This window comes from Hemiscyllium ocellatum, chromosome 20 (genome assembly GCF_020745735.1).
Source record: "Hemiscyllium ocellatum isolate sHemOce1 chromosome 20, sHemOce1.pat.X.cur, whole genome shotgun sequence".
Taxonomy (NCBI): Eukaryota; Metazoa; Chordata; class Chondrichthyes; order Orectolobiformes; family Hemiscylliidae; genus Hemiscyllium; species Hemiscyllium ocellatum.
In genome coordinates this window covers 38,093,800-38,114,331 of record NC_083420.1, presented here as the reverse complement: position 1 = coordinate 38,114,331, position 20,532 = coordinate 38,093,800, and the positions used below count along the sequence as shown (strand labels likewise).

At 41.8% G+C, this 20,532-nt stretch overlaps 1 protein-coding gene across 1 annotated transcript in view; it reads left to right on the top strand.

Annotated features, from left to right (window-relative positions):
- The window catches only part of slc5a11 (solute carrier family 5 member 11), a 40,474-nt gene continuing 19,942 nt past the window's right edge, over positions 1 to 20,532 (top strand). The window contains exons 1-11 of the mRNA XM_060840988.1: positions 1 to 111; positions 1,880 to 1,951; positions 2,038 to 2,142; positions 4,302 to 4,361; positions 6,371 to 6,475; positions 10,513 to 10,618; positions 10,838 to 10,918; positions 11,955 to 12,160; positions 16,985 to 17,120; positions 17,219 to 17,326; positions 18,576 to 18,726. Coding sequence (XP_060696971.1) covers positions 1,883 to 1,951; positions 2,038 to 2,142; positions 4,302 to 4,361; positions 6,371 to 6,475; positions 10,513 to 10,618; positions 10,838 to 10,918; positions 11,955 to 12,160; positions 16,985 to 17,120; positions 17,219 to 17,326; positions 18,576 to 18,726 — 1,127 coding nt within the window. The 5' untranslated portion in view covers positions 1 to 111; positions 1,880 to 1,882. The remainder of the gene's footprint in view (positions 112 to 1,879; positions 1,952 to 2,037; positions 2,143 to 4,301; positions 4,362 to 6,370; positions 6,476 to 10,512; positions 10,619 to 10,837; positions 10,919 to 11,954; positions 12,161 to 16,984; positions 17,121 to 17,218; positions 17,327 to 18,575; positions 18,727 to 20,532) is intronic.

Here is a 20,532-nt window from a genome sequence, read left to right as displayed (position 1 = left end):
AATACCCCAGGCAGCACAGCTCAAACTCCAGTAAAACAACACACACTGGATGTGGTTGACATTGTGATCCTGACTGTATATTTAGTGTTTGTCTTGGCTGTAGGACTCTGGGTAAGACCTCTATTCATTGGAAGCCATTTTTTTTCTGCTGAGGGGGATGGATGGGACTGTGTGAGCTCAGCTGCAGAGGAAAAGATGTCTGGATGATAAGGTATTTGTGTTTGTAAGAAGGAAGTATATGCCCACCAGTTTGCAGATGTGCTGTTAGTGGGACAAATTGAAAAGGCTATTGAAAAAGTGTAAAATCAAACAGATCCTTGGCTTTGTCAATGGAGAAATGGCTTGTAAAGCTGGATTCAGTAATGCTATTGGTGTTGGTTTACAGAGACCAGAACATCTAAAATGATAATTGGAATCCTTCTGTCCATTTACAGTGCGGTTCATGTGGCACTTTCTGACTGGAAGGGCATTAGTCTGGGTGCATCATGTTTCCACTGATATATTCACAGGATGCACATTGTGATGTCAAACATCGTTCAATAAATAACCATTCACGGTTGGTCATTTGTACCCAGTTGGTGCTCTGACCCACATTTCTTACTCTCAGCTAAATGGGTATTCTGTCTCTCAGCCAATGGCTTTTCCAGTCCTACCAACCATCATCACTAAGCTTCTGAAACGCCCTTTTTCTAGCCTGTCGTCTGCATTTCAACAAAGCTCTTCTGAAACTGATTCAATAGCTTGCAGACCAACTCCCCTTTAAGAGAGACAGGCTGCTTTTTAGATTAATTGTCATGTGCTTATGATACATCCATTGTATCAGACCGAACATTTAATCAGTTGGCAGAGCATTTCATGCTGAACTGCGTGTTGCAGTCAGGCTGTTGAGCAGGCTGCATGCAGTCTGTATGCTGTTTGCTCCAATGGAACCAAGTGTGGGCTAATGTATCTCATCATCTCAATATATTCCCGAATGAAAACAAGAAAGCTAAATTTTAGAAAATCCCAGCTGGAATATTGTGTTCAAATTTGGGCAACACACAACTTCGGAAGGATGTCAAGGCGTTAAGAGGATGTGGAATGAGCAGGGGACTTCAGGTATGTAGTGTCCAAAGTTGGTCAGCTGGGGAAGGTCTTTGCACCTGGATTTACTCCAGCAATTTAAACACAGCCAGCATGGATTGTGGCATGTTAACCTCCAAAAGTATTCTTCTTTACCGCAGCCTTATTTTGTGGGCTGCAGGGATTGTTCTAACCTATGTGAGACCCATATTGTTACCCACCTATAAGAACTACACACATTCCTTTAAGGACAAATATGGTGTGTTACCAGCTTTGGTGACTACCTATAATTCTGTGTGTAAACTACTAGAGAAATTAGAGATGCAGAAATTAGAATCACTTTCCCTACAGAAGGTTAAGGGAGGATTTGAGTGAAGGTATTTAAATCATCAATGGTTTTAATAAAGTAAATAAGAAAGTCAATGTTGGTATGAGAAAGAAAAATAGACGCAGTGCTTTACATGTGGAGTGCACTTTATGAAAGGGTAGCAGAACCAGATTCTAAAGCAACTATTGAAATATATCATCGGATAATGGGTTTTGGGGAAAAAGCGGGTGGGTGAGTAAAAGCTACATACCAGCACAGGTCTTCTGTTGACATAGGAAGATCTTTTGTGTGGAAATGGCATTGCGTCTCAGCTCTTTATCGGGGATGGGACATAACAAAGAATCCAGGTGGACCACAGTAGCTACCTGATGAGCTTTGAGAGCCAGTGTTCATCAATGAGAAAGGTATAGATCTCCATATTGATTTCACCCTTATAGTTTGCTCGGAACACGTTATCTTGGATTAAAAATGATGCATTGTTTTTGTCAGTCTATGTACAGGACAAAGAGGAACACTGTGAAAGGCTATTTTTTAGCTGGGAAGAATATGGTATGGTGGCCGGTGAGTATCTTGGCCTATGATCTCATTTGTTGACTGTTGCCTTTGACTCTGCCTAGTCTGAGACTTTCTTTACTCTCTTCCATTAGATTGGAGCGTCACTGTTTGCCAGTAATGTGGGAAGTGGGCATTTCATCGGATTAGCTGGAACAGGAGCAGCCTCTGGGATTGCTGTCAGTGCATATGAATTCAATGTGAGCCATTTGACAAATTTGCTAGGTTTTATTAGCACAGACAATTACCTATTTAGAAAGATTCTATCTTGCCTTCCCTCTCCAGCCCAACTCTTTAAGATTAGGAACATTGTCATAGAATAATGCAAAACTACCAATGTGTAAGAGAGCAATTGTGTACCATTTAGATAAAGGACTCAAAGGTCCCCTATTAATAAATTTACAAAAGCTTATACCATGCTCACACATGGTTATAATTGACAGATAAAGTTTTCCTGTACTAATGAACGTCAGTTTTCCATTGTCCTGTATTGTGTTCCAACTTACATGCAATTCCACTTAGGAATGGGCTCCAGAATGGAACACATTTGCAACCCCAGGATCTGCCTGTAATTCTGTATGTAAACCCTTACTATCCTCACTCCTGCACCGCCACCTTCCAAGTAGTCAAATGTTGTGTGACAAACGGTCTCAAGTATTTTAAAACCTTACAGAATAAAGAACTGGCACTGGCATAATGGGCCAAATGGCCTTCTTTTGCGGTTGTACCATTCTATGATTCCTTGAAAATTAGAAGAAGAAATCATTTACTTTTACATTAATCTTTTACATAATCATTACATATATACTTTGAACAAAGAATTGGATTGATGGATCACAAAAAATAATAAAATATGAATATTATACCAATCACCAAAATGAATATACTAATTAATCATGAGATTGGCCCAACTTCAGAACTGAGCTGACAAATCTGGACAGTGAAATAGCCAATCAGATGTAGATAAGATAAACAATCTTAATCTGTTCATCTAATATAAGGTCATTGTTAACCAAGTTATCGTAAGAATCATAAGTAAATAAACAAAGTATTTAATCATCTGCAATTATAATATTGGTAATGATGTAAGTGTTAGCTTGCCTTAAAGATGGTGACCAGTTGGTGTGAAACTGAACTTTTGGGTCCATGTCTGGTTTGCAGCTTTTGAAGTCTGCTTGCTAATTGCACTAAATTGAAATGTCAGTCATCATGTTGTTCAAGGCACTGAGACTTCCTGAGCTGGAAATGGAGACCAAAATCCATTGCATTTCACTTTACATGAATCATTCCTAAAGAGGGTGTAATAATATCCCAGATTTACAACACCTAATATAGGCTACCACTTCTGTGTCATGGAGAAAATGTGTTCTTTAAGGTACAGTCTTTTTGACGAAGACACCTGTCTATCTATTCAGGCAGATGTAAAAAATCTATAACATTAAGAGCAGGTGAGCTATCCTCATGTCTAGTTTATACTTGAACCAATCAGGCACTTAAAGTGTATGAATTGTCTCTTTAATCTTAAATTTGTGGATTTAGCTGAGCAGTATTTGCCTCATTCATAACAAAGATAAACACACTTCAAAGTAATTCATTGGCTATGAAGTGCTGTGGGAGATATTGAGCATGCAAAGTATGTTAAAGAAATTACAGCTTTGTCTTTAGCTGATGCTATGATGAATAAATTGATTCAAAATTTGAGAATACAGCTGTTAATTACAATCTGTAATCTCTGACTATTTATGTTATATAAATAATGTATCCGATTGAGTCAGGTGTAATATAAAATATTCAAACTATTTTCCAATGCGTTTATCCTCATCGCCTACTTTAGTTAGACATTTGGCCAGTTCCTTTTTATGAATACATCAACTCAAATCTATGCAGGAGTGAAACTTCTCCTTTTCTGTCCTGCAGGTCTGGCATTTATGCATCTACTTTAGCCTTAAGTGATTTTATATTTTTTGAAATATGGTCATTATATTGACCTGTGCCTAATTTATGTACTCAACTAACTCCATCATATTCATTGTTACGATTTTCTAAATCTCAGTGTTTCACTTTGTACTCTGAGATAAATACCATTCTTTCATTGGATGTGTAATGCTTTGCATCGTTTCAGTCTGTCCAGCTTTGTATTATTTTGCTCAAAGGCTTCATCTGAGGAGTGATGGTGTGAACAGGGATGGGGTCTCTGGGTTGTCAATTATCATCATGGATGTTTCCTACAGTCAAGAGGAGGGTGGAAACTAACAGGATGAAAGTTACTGTTGTCTGGAAGGGTATGGTCACAATACTCAGTGGCAGAACTTTCTTGTTCCAGTTCCTGATTGTAATTTCTCGACTTCTCCTTTTCTAGGGAATGATTATTGTGATCCTGCTGGCTTGGTGTTTTCTCCCCATTTACATTGCAGCTGAGGTAAAGTTAAAAACAAGCTGATCTCTTCATTCATGGGAAGCTTTCCTTTTCTTCACCATTTATTTGATCCTTGCTGAACCTGCCACTAGCAAGCAATTTCATCTGATGCTTATGTTATCTCCTATACCATAACACGTGGAAACAGATATCATGATATTGAAGAAACCAACAGTCCTTTATAGCAACTAACGATAATGTATAAACATTACATTCCTCAGGCATGTGTCACAAAGCTAGTCCTTTTTCTTCTAAAAGCTTTTCCTTGGCTCAAGGAGGCTCTGTCCTTGATTTGTTTCAGAGGGGTAATAAACCAGGCGGGGCTCTGATCAGTCTGGTTTGGTACAGAGATGAAAAGGATTTTGAGAGGCCTTTTGTTTATATGTAAACAGGTGAGATTTCAAGACAAAATGGCCATGTTTTAGAAATGACTTGTAGAATGAAAAGGGAAGTGGTCAGCACTCTAACTGAGCAGTTTAGTTCAGTCCAGAAATGGTTGGGAGTTTAACAGTGAACTGTGTGGAAACTCTCTCTCCTTCTAACTTCAACCTGTAAGCATCTGATCCTTTTTTGGTACTGTGTTTTTAAGGGGGCTTTATTGTGTATATTTGGAACAGCATACTTAAGTCTAGTTTGGATAGACTGAGTTCTATAGGAGTTCTTTATTCTGTTCTTTGTGTTTCATTGTGTAGTTTTGTGAATAAATGTTTGTCTGTTTTAAGATCCAGTAGTCAACCCAGCTTCCTTACTCTGGGTAATTTTCACTGAACATTTACCGAAACATATTGCAAAGTTATGGTCTGGGCTGTCTGCTTAAGAATGTTTTGAGTGGTCTGATCTAGTCCGTAACATATAGGCTACTATTAAGGTATCAGGTTACAGCAGAGCAGCATATTTAGAGAAATTCAAGGTAAGATGGAGTCTGTGATGGTTTGTAGAATCCCTACAATGTGGAATAGGTCTATTCGGCCCATTGAGTCCATACCGACCCTCCAAAGAGCAGCCCACCCAGTTCTACCTCCCTGCCCTATTCCCGTAATTCTGCATTTCCCATGGCTAATCCAAGTAGCCTGTACATCCCTGGACACTATGGGCAATTTAGCATGGCCATTCCACCTAACTTGCATATCTTTGGTCTGTGGGGTGAAACCAGAGCACCCGAGGAAACCCCCACAGACATGAGGAGAGAGTGCAAACTCTACACAGACAGTTGCCTGAGGGCAGAATTGAAGACCAGTCCCTCGAGCTTTGAGGCAGGAGCACTAATCGTTACAACCTCAGGCCAGGTACAGTGATAATATCATGAGCATGTCCCTTAAGGTATACTGCCATACTGATTGTGAGATATAATACATCACCACCCTCATTTACCAATGATTAAAGCATTCTCCAAACTGATTTACATGATTATACATTGGCACGTGCTGTCAATTTGATAATTAACTGAAACAGACTTTACAAGAATGCCACTTTAAAATTCAATCTAATGCTTTGGAAGTTGGACAATTTGTGATCACAGCCTGTGTGGAGAGGTACACCTCCTTCTCTGCTGCACTGGTTTGATAGCTTGGTGTCTTGCTGCTGATTGCTGTCACTCAACATCACTGCACAATCATCATTATATCAGAGTGGTCTTCCTCACAATCTTTGTGCATGACTGTTGTACCATGCATTTTTCTGAGCTGGCTTCTGCTCCTTTGCAACATAGCTCAAGATCGGTAATGACTTTGTATGATCTGGGCTGGTTACACATTCTGGAAACATTGAGTTTCTGTTTCTAATTCACGCTGTCTGCTCAGTGTGCAATTCTGATAATTGTCTAAATGCTCACTCCTCATGTATTTCTTTCAATCTCTTTCATCTTTGAAGAAGAATGTCCTGCATCTCGGAATGGTTACACAATTGATTGCTGGGCAAGGTTGAATCACAAACATTATAAATAAGTCTCATTGTGTCTGATTCCCATGTGATTTTAACATTAGAATAGAGTTGAAGGTATTCTGTCCCTGCAGGTCACCACCATGCCCGAATATTTACGAAAACGGTTTGGAGGCCAAAGAATTCGGCTCTTTATTGCAATTCTCTACTTATTCATCTACATATTCACAAAGATATCGGTGAGTATGCAATTTTGAAGAGACCAACTTGAAGGTTCTCTAACAATGCATGAAAAATCAGTATTTCTGAATCTGGAAAATGATTAGCAAACACAAACTGAGTGAATGCACATGCAGGAAGAAATATTCCTCCTTGAGGTCCTCACAGATTAATGGAAAGGAGCAAAGAAAAATCTGTAAATGGGTGAGGCGTAAAACTGAGCAGTGTCAATTGTAAGTGTAGTCAGGTGTATTGGATTACAGATACTTCACTTTGGAAAAATAAAGCACTATGGAGTGTCCCTTGTATACAAGAATTAAATGCAGTGTCATGGTTGTCATGTCATTGTAGATTAATGTAACTAGAAGCTCAGGATAATACTTTGGGGACATGGAGGAACAACCTGACACCGACCTAGGCACCAGAAATGACAACTGTACATCCAGTCCTATCAAACTGCAAAGTCCTTTTCAATATCATCTAGGGCCTGTGCCAAAGGTGGGACAGTTTCCCCACAAACTAGTCAAGCAACAGCCTGCAAATATCTACATGGGTATGATTATCTCTCAGGCACCACCGTGACCAACCCCAAGTAAGACAGGTTACAATTGAGCCATTAGAGTTAGCACCAGAGTGGAAACAGTCAAGAGGGAGTTACCAGGGAGATTCAGAATATTTACTCCATGCCCATGAACTCTCATGGTCCCAGGTCAAACAACATTCTGCTGGTTACCATCTGAAAATGATGGTAATCACCTAAAAATCAATTGGAGAAGCTACATCTGCACTTGCATATTAAACAGTGGATTCATCTTATGATAGACAGAGTTTCATGACACCACAACCCGATGGATCAGATCTAGGCTGGTAGTCTTGCCGTATAATGGTGAGGGAGCCCAGCAAATCAGTGCATCTCTTCATCCGAATATGCCAAGTGGCCTCCACCATCACAGTCTTCAGCCAATTTGACACATTCCACATGATCGAGTAAAAGTGAAAATCACTGCAAGGACTATAAGCTGCTCTCTCAATACAGAGAGATTACTGGTGGTGAGTTCAACCATTCCTCGGGCACAGTCAATGAAGGGCGTTCGTGGTGACAACAACTGACACAGGAATTGAACCCATGCTGTCGGTGTGCATCAGAGGCCAACCATCCCGCCAACTGAGCTAACCATCCCTCACAATATTCAAAGGTGACTGAAAACGCTGAATACTGCAAAGGCTATGGGCCCTGACAACATTTTGTTAACAGTATTGAAGACTTGTGCTCCAGAACTTGCCAAGCTTGTCCAGTACAGTTACAACACTGGCATCTATCCGACAACATAGAAAATTACTCAGGTTTGTCCTGTCCTCAAACAAAGCAGGTTAAATCGAACCCAGCCCCATCAGTCTGCTCTGGGTCATTTTTAAAGTGAGAGGAGGTGTCACCTATGGTGCTAATAAACAGCATTTATAGAAGAGCCTGGTAGGTGATGCTCAGTTTGCATTCTGTTGAGGCCACTCAGTCTCTGACCTCAATGCAACCTTTGTGCTAGCATGGCCAAAACAGCTGAACTGTAGGGATGAGGAGAAGTGGGACTGACTGTCCTTGACATCAAGGCAGTATGTGACCAAGTACAACAACAGGGATCAAAATTAGAGTCAGTGGCAATTAGGGGAATAGTATCTGCTGGTTGGAGTCCCAGCTAGCACAAAGGAAGTTGGTTGTGGTTGTTGGAGGTCAATCATTTTAATCCCTGAATGCCACTAAAAGAGTTCTTCCGGGTAGTGCCCTAGGCCTAACCAGCTTCAGCTGCTTCTTCAATGACCTTCCCTCCATCATAAAGTCAGAAGTGGGGATATTTGCTGATTACCCAATTTTCAACTCCATTTACAACTTCTCAGACACTGAGGTGTCATTGTCCTTGTTCATCAAGACCTCAGACTTGGGCAGATACACGGTGTGCAATATTCACACAATATAACAGGTCAGAAGCTAGGAATTCTGTGGAAGATAACTCACCTGCTGACTCTGCATGTCCTGGCTATCATTAAAAGCCATAAACCAGTCCTGTAATAGAATGCTCTCCACTTAACCAAATGAGTACACGTCCAGACACAATCAAGAAGCTTAACAGCATCAAGAATAAATCAACCACTTGTCTGGCACTGTACTGACCACTTTTAGATTAGATTAGACTTACAGTGTGGAAACAGGCCCTTCGGCCCAACAAGTCCACACCGACCCGCCGAAGCGAAACCCACCCATACCCCTACATTACCCCTTACCTAACACTGTGGGCAATTTAGCATGGCCAATTCACCTGACCCGCACATCTTTGGACTGTGGGAGGAAACCGGAGCACCCGGAGGAAACCCACGCAGACACGGGGAGAACGTGCAAACTCCACACAGTCAGTCGCCTGAGTCGGGAATTGAACCCGGGTCTTCAGGCGCTGTGAGGCAGCAGTGCTAACCACTGTGCCACCGTGCCGCCCACTGTCTATTTGCCATAAGGCAAAATGCATCATTTACAATTTGCACTGCTCAAACTCTCCAAGGCTGCTTCAACGGTGTCTTCAATCCTATGTCCTCCAAAAGGTAAGGGCAGCAGACATGTGGGAGCTCTATTGCCTTTGAAGTACTCTCTCAGCCTTACATAATCCAATTGACAATCTCCCCTTCATGGTTCATATTAATATTTTGGAGGTAATTTGTAATTCTCAGGACATTAAAGTTGTAAAGGGAGGGGTATTAAATATTGGGCTTGAGAGAAAATCTGAAAGATGGCAGTTCAAAAGATGACCCATTTTGTTTAATAAAATCAGAACAATAGGGAGATGGAGATATAAAATGTTAGCTGGGCTTATTTAGTTAAGGACTGAAACATTTTGTCTGGAATTCTTACAAAATGTGAATTCCAATGAGATGTTTGTTTTTGGTTAATTAGGTTAAAAACAATTAGTTTTGTGGGTAAATGAGTTGTAAAAGCCATTTACACAAGAAAACAAAATGTTTTTAAAACATTGCTTAAAATAGATGGTAAAACCCATTTACTTCACAGGTCAAAACTCAACTTATAAATGAGTGATAATTGACTTAAAGATTGATTTGTGGACAAGAGCTTTGGGGGGTTCTCTGATTTCAATCTATTGAAATATCTGCTGAGAAAGTTTGTTACAGTTTGGACTTTGTGTGATTTGCAACTCACTAGCTGACCGATAGACCTGCTCAGTAAGAAGAGTTAAAAAAAATCACTCAGTCTGCGGTGTACAAGTGAGACTTAATCACAGCTTGAATTTTGTGAAGGAACAAAAGCTAAAGGATTGTTCAGTTTGAAACTTGTGGATCTACAGTGGTTCTCCATTGAGTCTTGTCCCAAAGAAAGCAGGTTAGCTTGGAAGTACTGAATGTAACCAGTATTGAACGTAACTGAACATGGAACTGAGGCATCAAGAGGTGGTAAAAGGAAGACTTTCTTGTGAGAATGGCTGGAGCTGAGGAGAATTAAAGCTAGTTTCTTGTGGCATTCTTATTGGTGCTCCTTACAGAACTATAGGATTAATTCTTAGAGGGAATAAGGAATAAACCTAAATGCAGAGTGTATATAATTATAAATCATATTATTAAATGAATAGTTATTGTTTTGTTTTGAGTTCAATTTGTAAAATAAAGTTTATGTTCTTTAAAAAAGTAAAACCATAGCATGGTTCTAATGGTAAAATCAAATCATTCAAGTTTCTCTTGAAATTCTGACAATCCTTAACTGGACCGTAACAATCCTGACTTGGAATTATCTTGCTGCTATGTTACTGTTACTGAGTTAGAATTTTTGAACTGCCTTCCTAACAGCACTGTGGTTGTTTCTAATAGTTCAAGAAGGCAGTTTACACCCACCTTCTCAAGAATAATTAGGAATGGGCAATAAATACTGTGATGTCTATGTTCTGTGAAAGAATAAGTAAATAATTCCTCCTGTAGGAAGTCAGAGTTGGTGGTTTTGAGCTGGGCTGTGAGGTTCTGTGATGCTGTATTGCCGAGTAATGTATCTTGTGGTATGTATTGGGTGCAGGTTGATATCTATGCTGGAGCTGTCTTTATTCAGCAAGCTCTTCGCTGGGACCTGTACATTGCAGTGATTGGATTATTGGCGATCACTACTCTCTACACTGTTGGGGGTAGGTTCAACAAACGGTGAGCATTTTTCCCATGTAAAAGGTAAATGTATCCAGCAACACTATCCCATCCTGGTGTTGTCTCCAAAATTCTCATCTTCCTTCTTCTTCTTCAAAGAGCCTATGTCAGCAAAGCCATCTTTGTAAGTTGGTTTTTGAAAAGAAAAATTAGTGCTGCTTTTAACCAAGCAAGTACTCACTTTAGTTTATCTTATGTACTAGGTGGGCTAGCCGCTGTAATATACACCGATGCCCTACAGACTGTGATCATGCTGATTGGGGCTCTGGTTCTCATGGGATTCGGTAAGTGCACTCGAGCCATGTGCTCAATGTTAAACCTGCACTGATCAGAACCAAAATTGACTGTTCATTTATACTGCACTGGGTTTGTACAACGAAGGTTGATACCAGTAACATGTTGATTGGCCAATACCAATCACAAAGTAAGGCTGATATCCATCAAACCATCAGCACTAGTATTTCTGGAGTGAAGGACTATATAGGGGAATGATAGCAGCAACTGAAATGTATTCCAGGAATCACCAGATGCAGAGATTTTGCTTTTATCCAGAGGTGTCTCCAAACCAGGTGGCATCATTGGCTGTTGCCTCCTGACTCTGAGAGGGTTTACCAATGCTACTGAGAAGGACAAGGGCATCAGATACATGGTTATGCCACCACCTATGATTTCCCCTTCAAGGCATATACTATCCTAAATATGAACGATATCGCTGTTCATCTGCTGTTGCTGGGTCAAAGTCCTGGAATTCTTTCACTGGTGGCATTGTGGATCTATCTACAACCCGGGACAACAGTGGTTCAAGAAGCGAGCTCACTACCACCTTCTCAAGAACAACAGTGGTATGAGTAATAATTATTGACCTAGATTCACACTCATATCATATCCAGGAACAAATAAAACCAATTAAACCCATGTAACCCAGCACAGTGAGTTCTTAATGCTTATCAATGGGTAGAACTTGATCGGATCATTTTACAGCCTCCGAGGAGGTGAATGGTAACTTCCAGGAACATCTCTTGAAGTTCTCTCCCATCATTGAGCTCAGAATAACCAGTATAATAGAAAGATGCCAATTAGCTAAAGGAGAGAAGAAAGCCTTTAACAAGAGATAAAAAGAAATAGTAGGTATATTTTATCCAAAAGTATAATCTTCATTTAATGGTTTTCTATAAAGATTGCATCTTAATAATTGCAAATAAACATTGGTTTTGTTGGAAGGGGATTAGCTACTTTTTTTAGTGCAGGTTTGATTGATGAATGTTCACTTGATGAATGTATCGTTTTGCTGGATCAATAAAACCAGTCTCTGCTCTGCAGCTTTCGTTAAGGTTGATGGTTATTCAGGTCTTCAGGAACTATACTTCCATGCCATCCCCAGTATCCGTGACCTCAATACAACCTGTGGCCTCCCAAGGAATGATGCCTTCCACATATTTCGGGACCCTGTGACCTCTGACTTTCCTTGGCCAGGTGTATTGATCGGAATGACCATCCCTTCGATCTGGTATTGGTGCACAGATCAGGTATCATCACTTTGTTAATATTAGTGTGTCCTACCTCAGTCTTCTCTTCTGAGTTTTTCAATATAAAGCTTGGAATGACTCATCCAACCAATTACATTAACACTTCAGCGTTTCCACACTGGCACTCGCATATCTGATTGGCTCAGCTGAAAGTAAAGATCAGAATTTACTGCTTTCCTTAATTTTCCCTAAGTATAAAGTATCTGTGGAAAGAAATCAGCATGGGTTGGGCCCAGACTAATTTCTCAGTTGTTGTGTCAGATTCTCACACCATCTCTTTACAATAATGCACTATGTAATGTCAAGAGCTGCTCTGGTTTATAAAGTTTCTGTAAGTTTGTGGAAGGGAGGGATTGGAATCTCAAGACAATCTGTTGATGATTTGGATGATCATGTTATAGGACAGATAGGAAGAAGACCTGCATTTATATAAATTCTTGCACAGTGACTGAATGTCTTAAAGTGCTTTCTAATCATCGGTTTGACCACAAGACTCCTTCAAACAGCAATGGGATAATGACCAGATGGACTGTTGTTGTGATTTTGATTTGAGGGATAAATATTGGGTGGGAGATGAACGTTAACTCCTGTGCTGTTTTTCAAGATAGTGTTGTGGGGTCTATTATATCTACCAGTGGAGGTAGATGGGCCCTCGATTTAATGTCTCATTCCAAAGACAGCAATTCCAACAATGCAGCACACCCTCAGTACTGCACAAGTAATGAGTTTAATGTTTGTACACTCATCTTGGAGCAGCCTTGACCTACACTTTTGTGACTCATCTTGAGATCAGTTGAAAGAGCAGGAGAATGCCTGAGAAACTTGCACAATCAAAAAGGCTCTCTCCTTCCCAGGCAGACCTGGAGACCAACTCTGAGTGGACAGCCTACCTTAGTGTATGTTTCCTTCCCCCTCTGGTTGTGGCAATGGCCAAGTAGACCTTTAAGTGGATATTGATTGGCCACTTGTGGGCGTCCATTAGCCACCGGCTAGGAAGGCCACCCTTGCCCTTTCTCAGGCCTAACTCAATCCTTGGAGAATGTCAGGAAGATGAAGGCATGACCCTCCATCCCTCCTCTACCCTCACCCAACCTCCTCCTGAGATGAGAATTAGTGTATTCCAAATGCTGACTACTAGCTGTATAAAATCTTTCTCCTGTTGTCATCGTGAGCACTTTTAAATTAGGACTCCTTTGATTCTTGACCTTTCAGAGCCTGTAGGATCATGTCATTGCTCTCTGCTTTGTCCCAAACACCCAGGAATTCAAAAAGCTCTTTCAAATCCCCTCTCAACCTTCCAATTTCCAAAAACAACAGTCCCAGCTTCTCGCAATCTGTCCACGTAACTCTCTCACTTTTAGAACCATACTCATAAATATTTTCTGCATCCCCTCTGATGCATTCTAAATGCCACTTAAAGTATTGTGCCCTAAACTGAACGCAACATTCCAGTTCAAGCCAAACCTGTATCTTTTAACAGTTCATTCGAATGTCCCTGGTTTTATTCTCTGTGGTTCAAATGGCTACTACAATGGAGAGCCTCTCTGTCACAGTGAACGTGATGGGTGACTGGAAATCAGATGTCCAGCCCCAGAATATTGGAACATTGGAACAACTCACTGCATTAATATTCAGACTTTTGTCCAATGCAATTCACCAGACAAGCTCAATGCCAGGAAACCTCAACAAGGAAGCCGGAACAAGTACCTGGCAGAACCAGCTCACCACTTCCTCGGAACAACCTCCATATTGCCTATGATCATAGCCATTGGCAGAGATGCACACACCCTTTGTCCATGAGCATTCAGCAACCCCTTATGACCATTCTAGCACCTCTCCACGATATCAGCTGTGGAAGGACAGACCTGCTTTGAAGGGTGTACCAGCAACCATCATTGAAATGCTGCCATAGGCAAGTTCACCTTCCTCAGCTTGAACTTCCAAGGGTCCAAGAGGAGCAGACAGGATAGAGATGGAGAGCCTGGCCACCCCTCTACTAAAATGGATATTAACTGACAAGGGGACTGTGTGTGTGGTTTCCCCACTGGTTAGGTACCTCTTGACTCTGTCCTATCACATGTGATGGGATGAGAACGCTCCCTATCCCCCTGTGGATCAGTGGCTAGGGCGATGGCTGCAAGAGGTGGGCACCTCTCCATCAGCCCCAGAAGATGCTGGGCCTGATTATCCATGATGACTTGCTCAGGGAGACTGCCTGACATTACTGCATTGCTGCAGTTTCTAGCCAATGAGGGACATTGTGTCCCATATCCCATGGTGTTTGTGGACCAAATCCCTGATTATCAACACCACAGAGTCCTCTCCTGCCTGGCCATGAATGGGTGCCTGGTCTCTGCCAGTCCTCCAAGTGCCAATGGCCTGAGGCATTCCTTCCTCAGCCAGCTGCAGAGCTGTCACATTGAGGTGCTCACCAGCTTGTGCCCTCACACTTACAATGGCTAAGGTGCCCACCGAGGTGCCAGTATCTGGGGATGAAAGAAGGCAGCCTTGCTGATAGTTCCTCTGAGAATGAGAGTACTTCTGAGGGGAGACAGCCTTTCTACATGAGATCAGGGAGTCTAGCTGTACTTGCAAGATACAAGCGAGAGATGGTATAGAAGTGGTATGCAATGAATGAGAGTGGCAATGGAGAGCGGCAGTAGCATGCAGGGTAGTACTTGGTCTGCTGGTGGAACATGGATGTTTCTGTATCCCCACAGTAATGGTCCCATGAGGGAAAAGATTCTCTGCTCATAGGGGCTGAGGACCCAATTGCCTGTCAACCACCACCAACCCCTCCCCACCACAATGTGCTGCTTTGTGCTGTATTCTTCTGTGATGATAAGAAACACGAGGGACTGAGTCTCCTTACAGTGGGTGGCACAGCTGTTAATGTTGATACATGTGGGGAAATGGTGGTGAGGTGTTCAGAGGCCCTGAGGAGGCCAGGCAGAGAGTACGCTGTGGAGGGAGGAGGTTTTTGGCAAGGGGTGTGGAGGGTTGGTGTGAGGGAGTGGGGAAGAAATTGCAGGCAGGAGTGAGAGTGGTAGAACATGAGCCTTTGTGACAGGTGGGTACAGAAGGTGAATTAGAATGGATGTGATGTGGCAAAGAGAAGCATGGCACTTACCCTGGCAGAGCAGAGATGTTTATTAACCTTGAGGCACTGCTGCCTGTTCCTCTGCACCTAGGAGACAGTGTTGCCCTGGGTGACGACCTCAGAACAGGCTGCCAGGGTGTTTTGGCACAGCTTCCTCAATATTCCTCCATGGAGAAAAGATTAGATTACCTATAGCATGAAAACAGGCCCTTCGGCCCAACAAGTCCACACTGACCCTCCAAGGAGTAACTCACCTAGACCCATTCCCCTACCCTATATTTACCTCTGACTAATGCACCTAACACTATGGGCAATTTAGCATGGCCAATTCACCTGACCTGCACATCTTTGGATTGTGGGAGGAAACCAGAGCACCCAGAGGAAACCCGCACAGACACGGGGAGAACGTGTAAACTCCACACAGACACTCAACCGAGGAGGGAATTGAACCTGAGTCACTGGTGATATGAGGCAGCAATGCTAACCATTGAGCCACCATGCCACCCAAAAGTGCCTCTGTCTAAAACATCCCACCCACCAGGAACTCCAGGTCCCTGTCTATGCCTTCACTGCCCTCTATGATTTGTTCTGAGTTTGCCCATCAGTGAGCAGGGCAGCTTTGGAATACCAGTGCTCACCCAGGGGCACATTGACCATTTAAAGATGGTGGAAACACAACCTTTTGGTAGATATCAGCTGAATGGGACGTGGCTCGGGAAATAGTCCATGATAAGGAATTGGACATGAGAGATGTCACAGGTATTGAATGCAGTGAGTGTTGTTAGATATGGACGTCATGGTGAAAAACCCTCCCAAAAACTCAACACAATGACTTAGCCAAAAAAAATTGAGATCCAGCTCCGTATTTCTCTTGAAGTAAATCAAGAGTCCAGTGCTGATGCAGTGGCAGGATGAAGAAAGTTATGTCGTTTAAAATTCTTTTTATTCTTTAACTGTTAAAATGGTGCCAGATCGTGGCAACAGTTGAAGCTTTTCACTGTGTTTGACTGTAATATTCACTGTAAAATGCATGTAACAATAAATCATTCAAGTTTAATTCCCCTCACAGTTCACAATAGTTACAAGTTTTACATCATCCTCAAATTTTAAAATTGTGCACTGCATGTCCAATTCCTGGTCACAAATACAGATCTCAAGAAGTTGTGGTGCTAATACTGGTCCCTAAGGAATCCCACTGACCACATTATTCCAGCCTGAAAAACAACAATATACTCCAACTCTCTGCTCCCAGCTTTTATGTTCATGGTACTATTGTCTCTTTTTATTCTATGGGCTTCACCGTTGCTGATTGCACATAATTAAACTGATGACCAACACCCTATTGTCAAAGCTCACTGGCTCCATTTATAATTTTAGAAGAAAAAGATCAGTCTCGTCCTGTCACGTTTTTCTTTCTCCTGAGTGGTGTTCCTGCGCTGGAGCTTGTCTGGGTAAAATCCTGAGATATATTAATGGAATGCCGGTAGTTTCATATTAGGAAGTGGTGCCAAGTGGCAATTATTGAATTGCTTAGAACTGAAATAGCCTTAAAGTCAGAGAGAAACCGGTGTCTGAAGAAGTGACCCCAGTTTTCTGATGAAACCGACACATCAGAAATGTCAGGTCCTCTCTTCTCAGATACCAACTGTCACTTCGACCTGAGCTTAGATTGCCAGAATTTGCAATATTTTACTCAATGATTCTGTTTCTCGTGTCAACTTTAGGTCATTGTCCAGAGGTCACTCTCTGCGAAGAATCTGCTCCATGCCAAAGGTGGCTCCTTGTTGGCCGTCTACTTGAAAATCTTGCCTGTTTTCATCATGGTTCTTCCAGGCATGATAAGCCGAGTACTCTTTCCAGGTATGTGGAAAGAAATAGCTGCACCTTCTTGGCACCATGTAATTTAACAGCATTAACATGTTCCTTTATGCTTACCTCCACTATGATTCATCTTCTAGATGAAGTGGCTTGTGCTGATGCTGACACCTGTCAGAGAATTTGTGGGAACAAAGTTGGTTGTTCGGACATTGCCTACCCGAAGCTGGTAATGGAGTTGCTGCCAGGAGGTAAAAGAACTCCAGTTATCTAGAATTCCCCACACAGATGCTGGTCCATGCTGGTGGTTATGTTTATCAATAGCCTCTTTCCTAATTTGCTTCATTCCAGCCCATCAGCATTCTTGCTCCCTCATATACTCAGTTATTCCTCCTTAAATACACCAATCCATTCATTTCAACCACTGCAAGAATTAGAGACTTCCACATTCTCACCTCTATTTGAGTTAAGAAAGAATCTGGAAAGTTGTACAAAGGAGCCAGTGGCACGTTGCCATTGAGATGTTTGTCTTGATTCACCATTTTATTCTGCTCTTCCCATCATTTATTCTCACTTGTATTTTTTAACATAATAGACTGCAGTGGAAAGTATTTGAGCCGCCATTCCATGGTGCCCATAGTAATAGCAGAAGGCATCGAGAAGAAAAAAAAGACAAAGTCCATCTTAGTTCAATTCATGGCTCCTGGGTTCGGGAATAGACAGTTCTGCTGCAAAACCGCCACACTGGGCTGCTGGAGTATCGGAATGAGACTCTGGCAGCAGCATTGAGGATATGGAAAGATAAGCATGGGGACTCAGTACTGGCTGCTACATTGTCGGAGGCAACATTGGTGAGGTGGATGAGGGATGTTTCGGGCAGGCTGCTGCAGTGGCAATGGCGGTTCCTTGTGGCTATTGCGCGGTCTGCTTGTCTGCTTCGGACTCTTTGGTGGCATGGCCTGGATTCCAGCGAAAGGGTCAGTGGCATGGATGGCCCGCTTCAACGAAGAGATTGGTCCTTGGGGCAGCCTCTATGGAATCGTGTGGCCCAGGATTCCAGTGACCTGACATGGTTGGCCTGTTTCAGCAGCCGCTTCCCATCAGACCCTGCATATATCATTTACAGAGGTCGCTGGATCCCAACAAGGTCTTTCAGTAAAACCATCACGAGCAGAAAGCATTAATGGGAAACATCCTTCCTTCTATTAAATTATTCAAGGAACTTTTCTCTTCTGAGTTTCCTTTTTCACTCATAAAGCTCTAATTCCCACTGAAGTGCAAGTGTCTCAACTGGTTTATGGGAGTTTTTTTGTTTTTTATTCTTTCATAGATATTTTTGCATCAGTGCCATGGTCAGCATTTGTTGCTTATCTCAATTGCCCTCGAAGAGAGTGGCCTTTGGTGTTCTTAGACTCAAATATCATTACTCTGTAACTAAGTCACTATTGTGATGCATTTTATACTTCAATGCTTAGTTTGACACCACCTCTTTTATTGCAGGACTGCGAGGCCTTATGATGTCAGTAGTGATTGCAGCCTTGATGTCCTCCCTCACTTCAATTTTCAACAGTGCGAGTACATTGTTTACAATAGACATCTGGCACCACATCCGACCTCAGAGCACTGAGTGGGAGCTCATGATCGTTGGCAGGTAGGAAAAGATTAAGTTAGCTGAAGAGAAGAATGTTTTTCTAGAATTACTGTCTGTCCATAAGCAACACTTACACTTTTCTGAGGAGAGGTTTTAATACACCCTCCTATGTGTTCTTCCTCTACTTAAATTGTGTTGAAATCAAACCTCATCATGTTATTACCTGCTTTAGTTGTAAGAAAGAAATCTCTTACTTTACTGAGTCCTTCCTACCTCCTACACTCTGGTCTGCACTGCTGTGGTGCAGTTAGTCCCAGTACCTTCAACCACTCCTTAAACCTATAGTTTATTTTGTCCAATAGTGTCAGCATACAGCATGGGGAAGGTTTGTATTTATATCATATCTGTAAGTATTTACATATAATTAATGACTAATTTACCCTGTTATTATGCAACCAAATATGGCAGAAATTTGGGTTGGAAGGTAAGAGAGTACTTTGATCATTGTGACTTTTGTTAGAGCTTCAAATAATAGTTCAGAGTGTGAGAGATCATAAACAATTTCACTGTCAGCTCACCATTTCAAACTTGAAAACTCCACACTGAAACTTGATTGATTTGTACAGAGTCTAACCGGGACATTGAGCAGAGCAACACTGTTACCAAAGCTTCCTTCTCCAAGGTAGATTACACAATAGAAACCTTACCAATAAAGATCCAATTTATTTAAAACTAAATTATGCTTTCATTTATAAATACTCTTGATGTATAATAAAATGATTTCATATGGAGAATCTCTCTGATTTTCAACACAAGCAATTGTTCATATTCAATCTTCAAACTGAGCACGTTGAGTATTTTTGGAGATTTAAGTGTAGCTTCTCCACTCCCTGCATGTTGATTGAGCTACATCTCTTTGGGTCAAGGAGAGGCAGGGTTTTTGATTTGATTTGATTGATTTATTGTCATGTATACGTAAGTACAGTGACAAGCTTTGTTTTCGAGCAGTCCAGGCAGATCATAGTAAGCAAAGACTTATATATCATAGGGTTAAAAAAACACTTAGACAGAGGCATACAGGTGTGGGGGGCTGGAGCCGGGGTCAGGATACCTTCCAGGTGACTTCAGCTACTTGGGGCCAGGCCACCTGTACATTGACGTTGGGATTTGGCTGACCTCTGGGATTACAGCAGTGTTGAAATCCAATCACCCCTGCTACTTGCTAATCCTTATTTGTTGAAATCTAAAAATGTTCGTAAACCAGCGGGTACCCTCCTACTACCACCATCATTTATTGCACGCGTCCTGGCTGCAATCATATTTTCCCTTTCCATTCCATTAATTGTCCCAGTTGTCTAGCATTTTAACAAGCAGGAGTCAAATAGAAACCATTCTTCCCTCATTTAACTGTTGCACAGCTAAATACAGGAGGAGTTATTGAATACCCAAAGCTTACCCCACCTCTCCTACTGCAGGACTGCGAGCTTTAGGTGAACTGTATAAGATGGCATAGCCAGATCAGTATCTGTGCAGCACCCTGGTATGGCCTACCTGTGATCCACTGGATACTGGGAAGCAGAGAGCTCTGGCTGCATTCCAACTAAATGCAATTGAAAATGTCTTCTCACTTTAGGAATATTACAGTGGTGAATTTAGTTTTAAATCGAGCTCTCAGTCTTTGACGTGTGATAAATCCAACAGTCCACTCCATCCATGCATCTCTTCTACCCTGATGATCATGTACAAGTAACAATCATGTTCCAAAGTCTGACCTTGGGTGCATCATCTTGTTAGTATGAATTTTCTGTGTTTGAACACCTCACAAATTCACTTCACCATTAGATTCCAATGCTTTAAGACTCATAA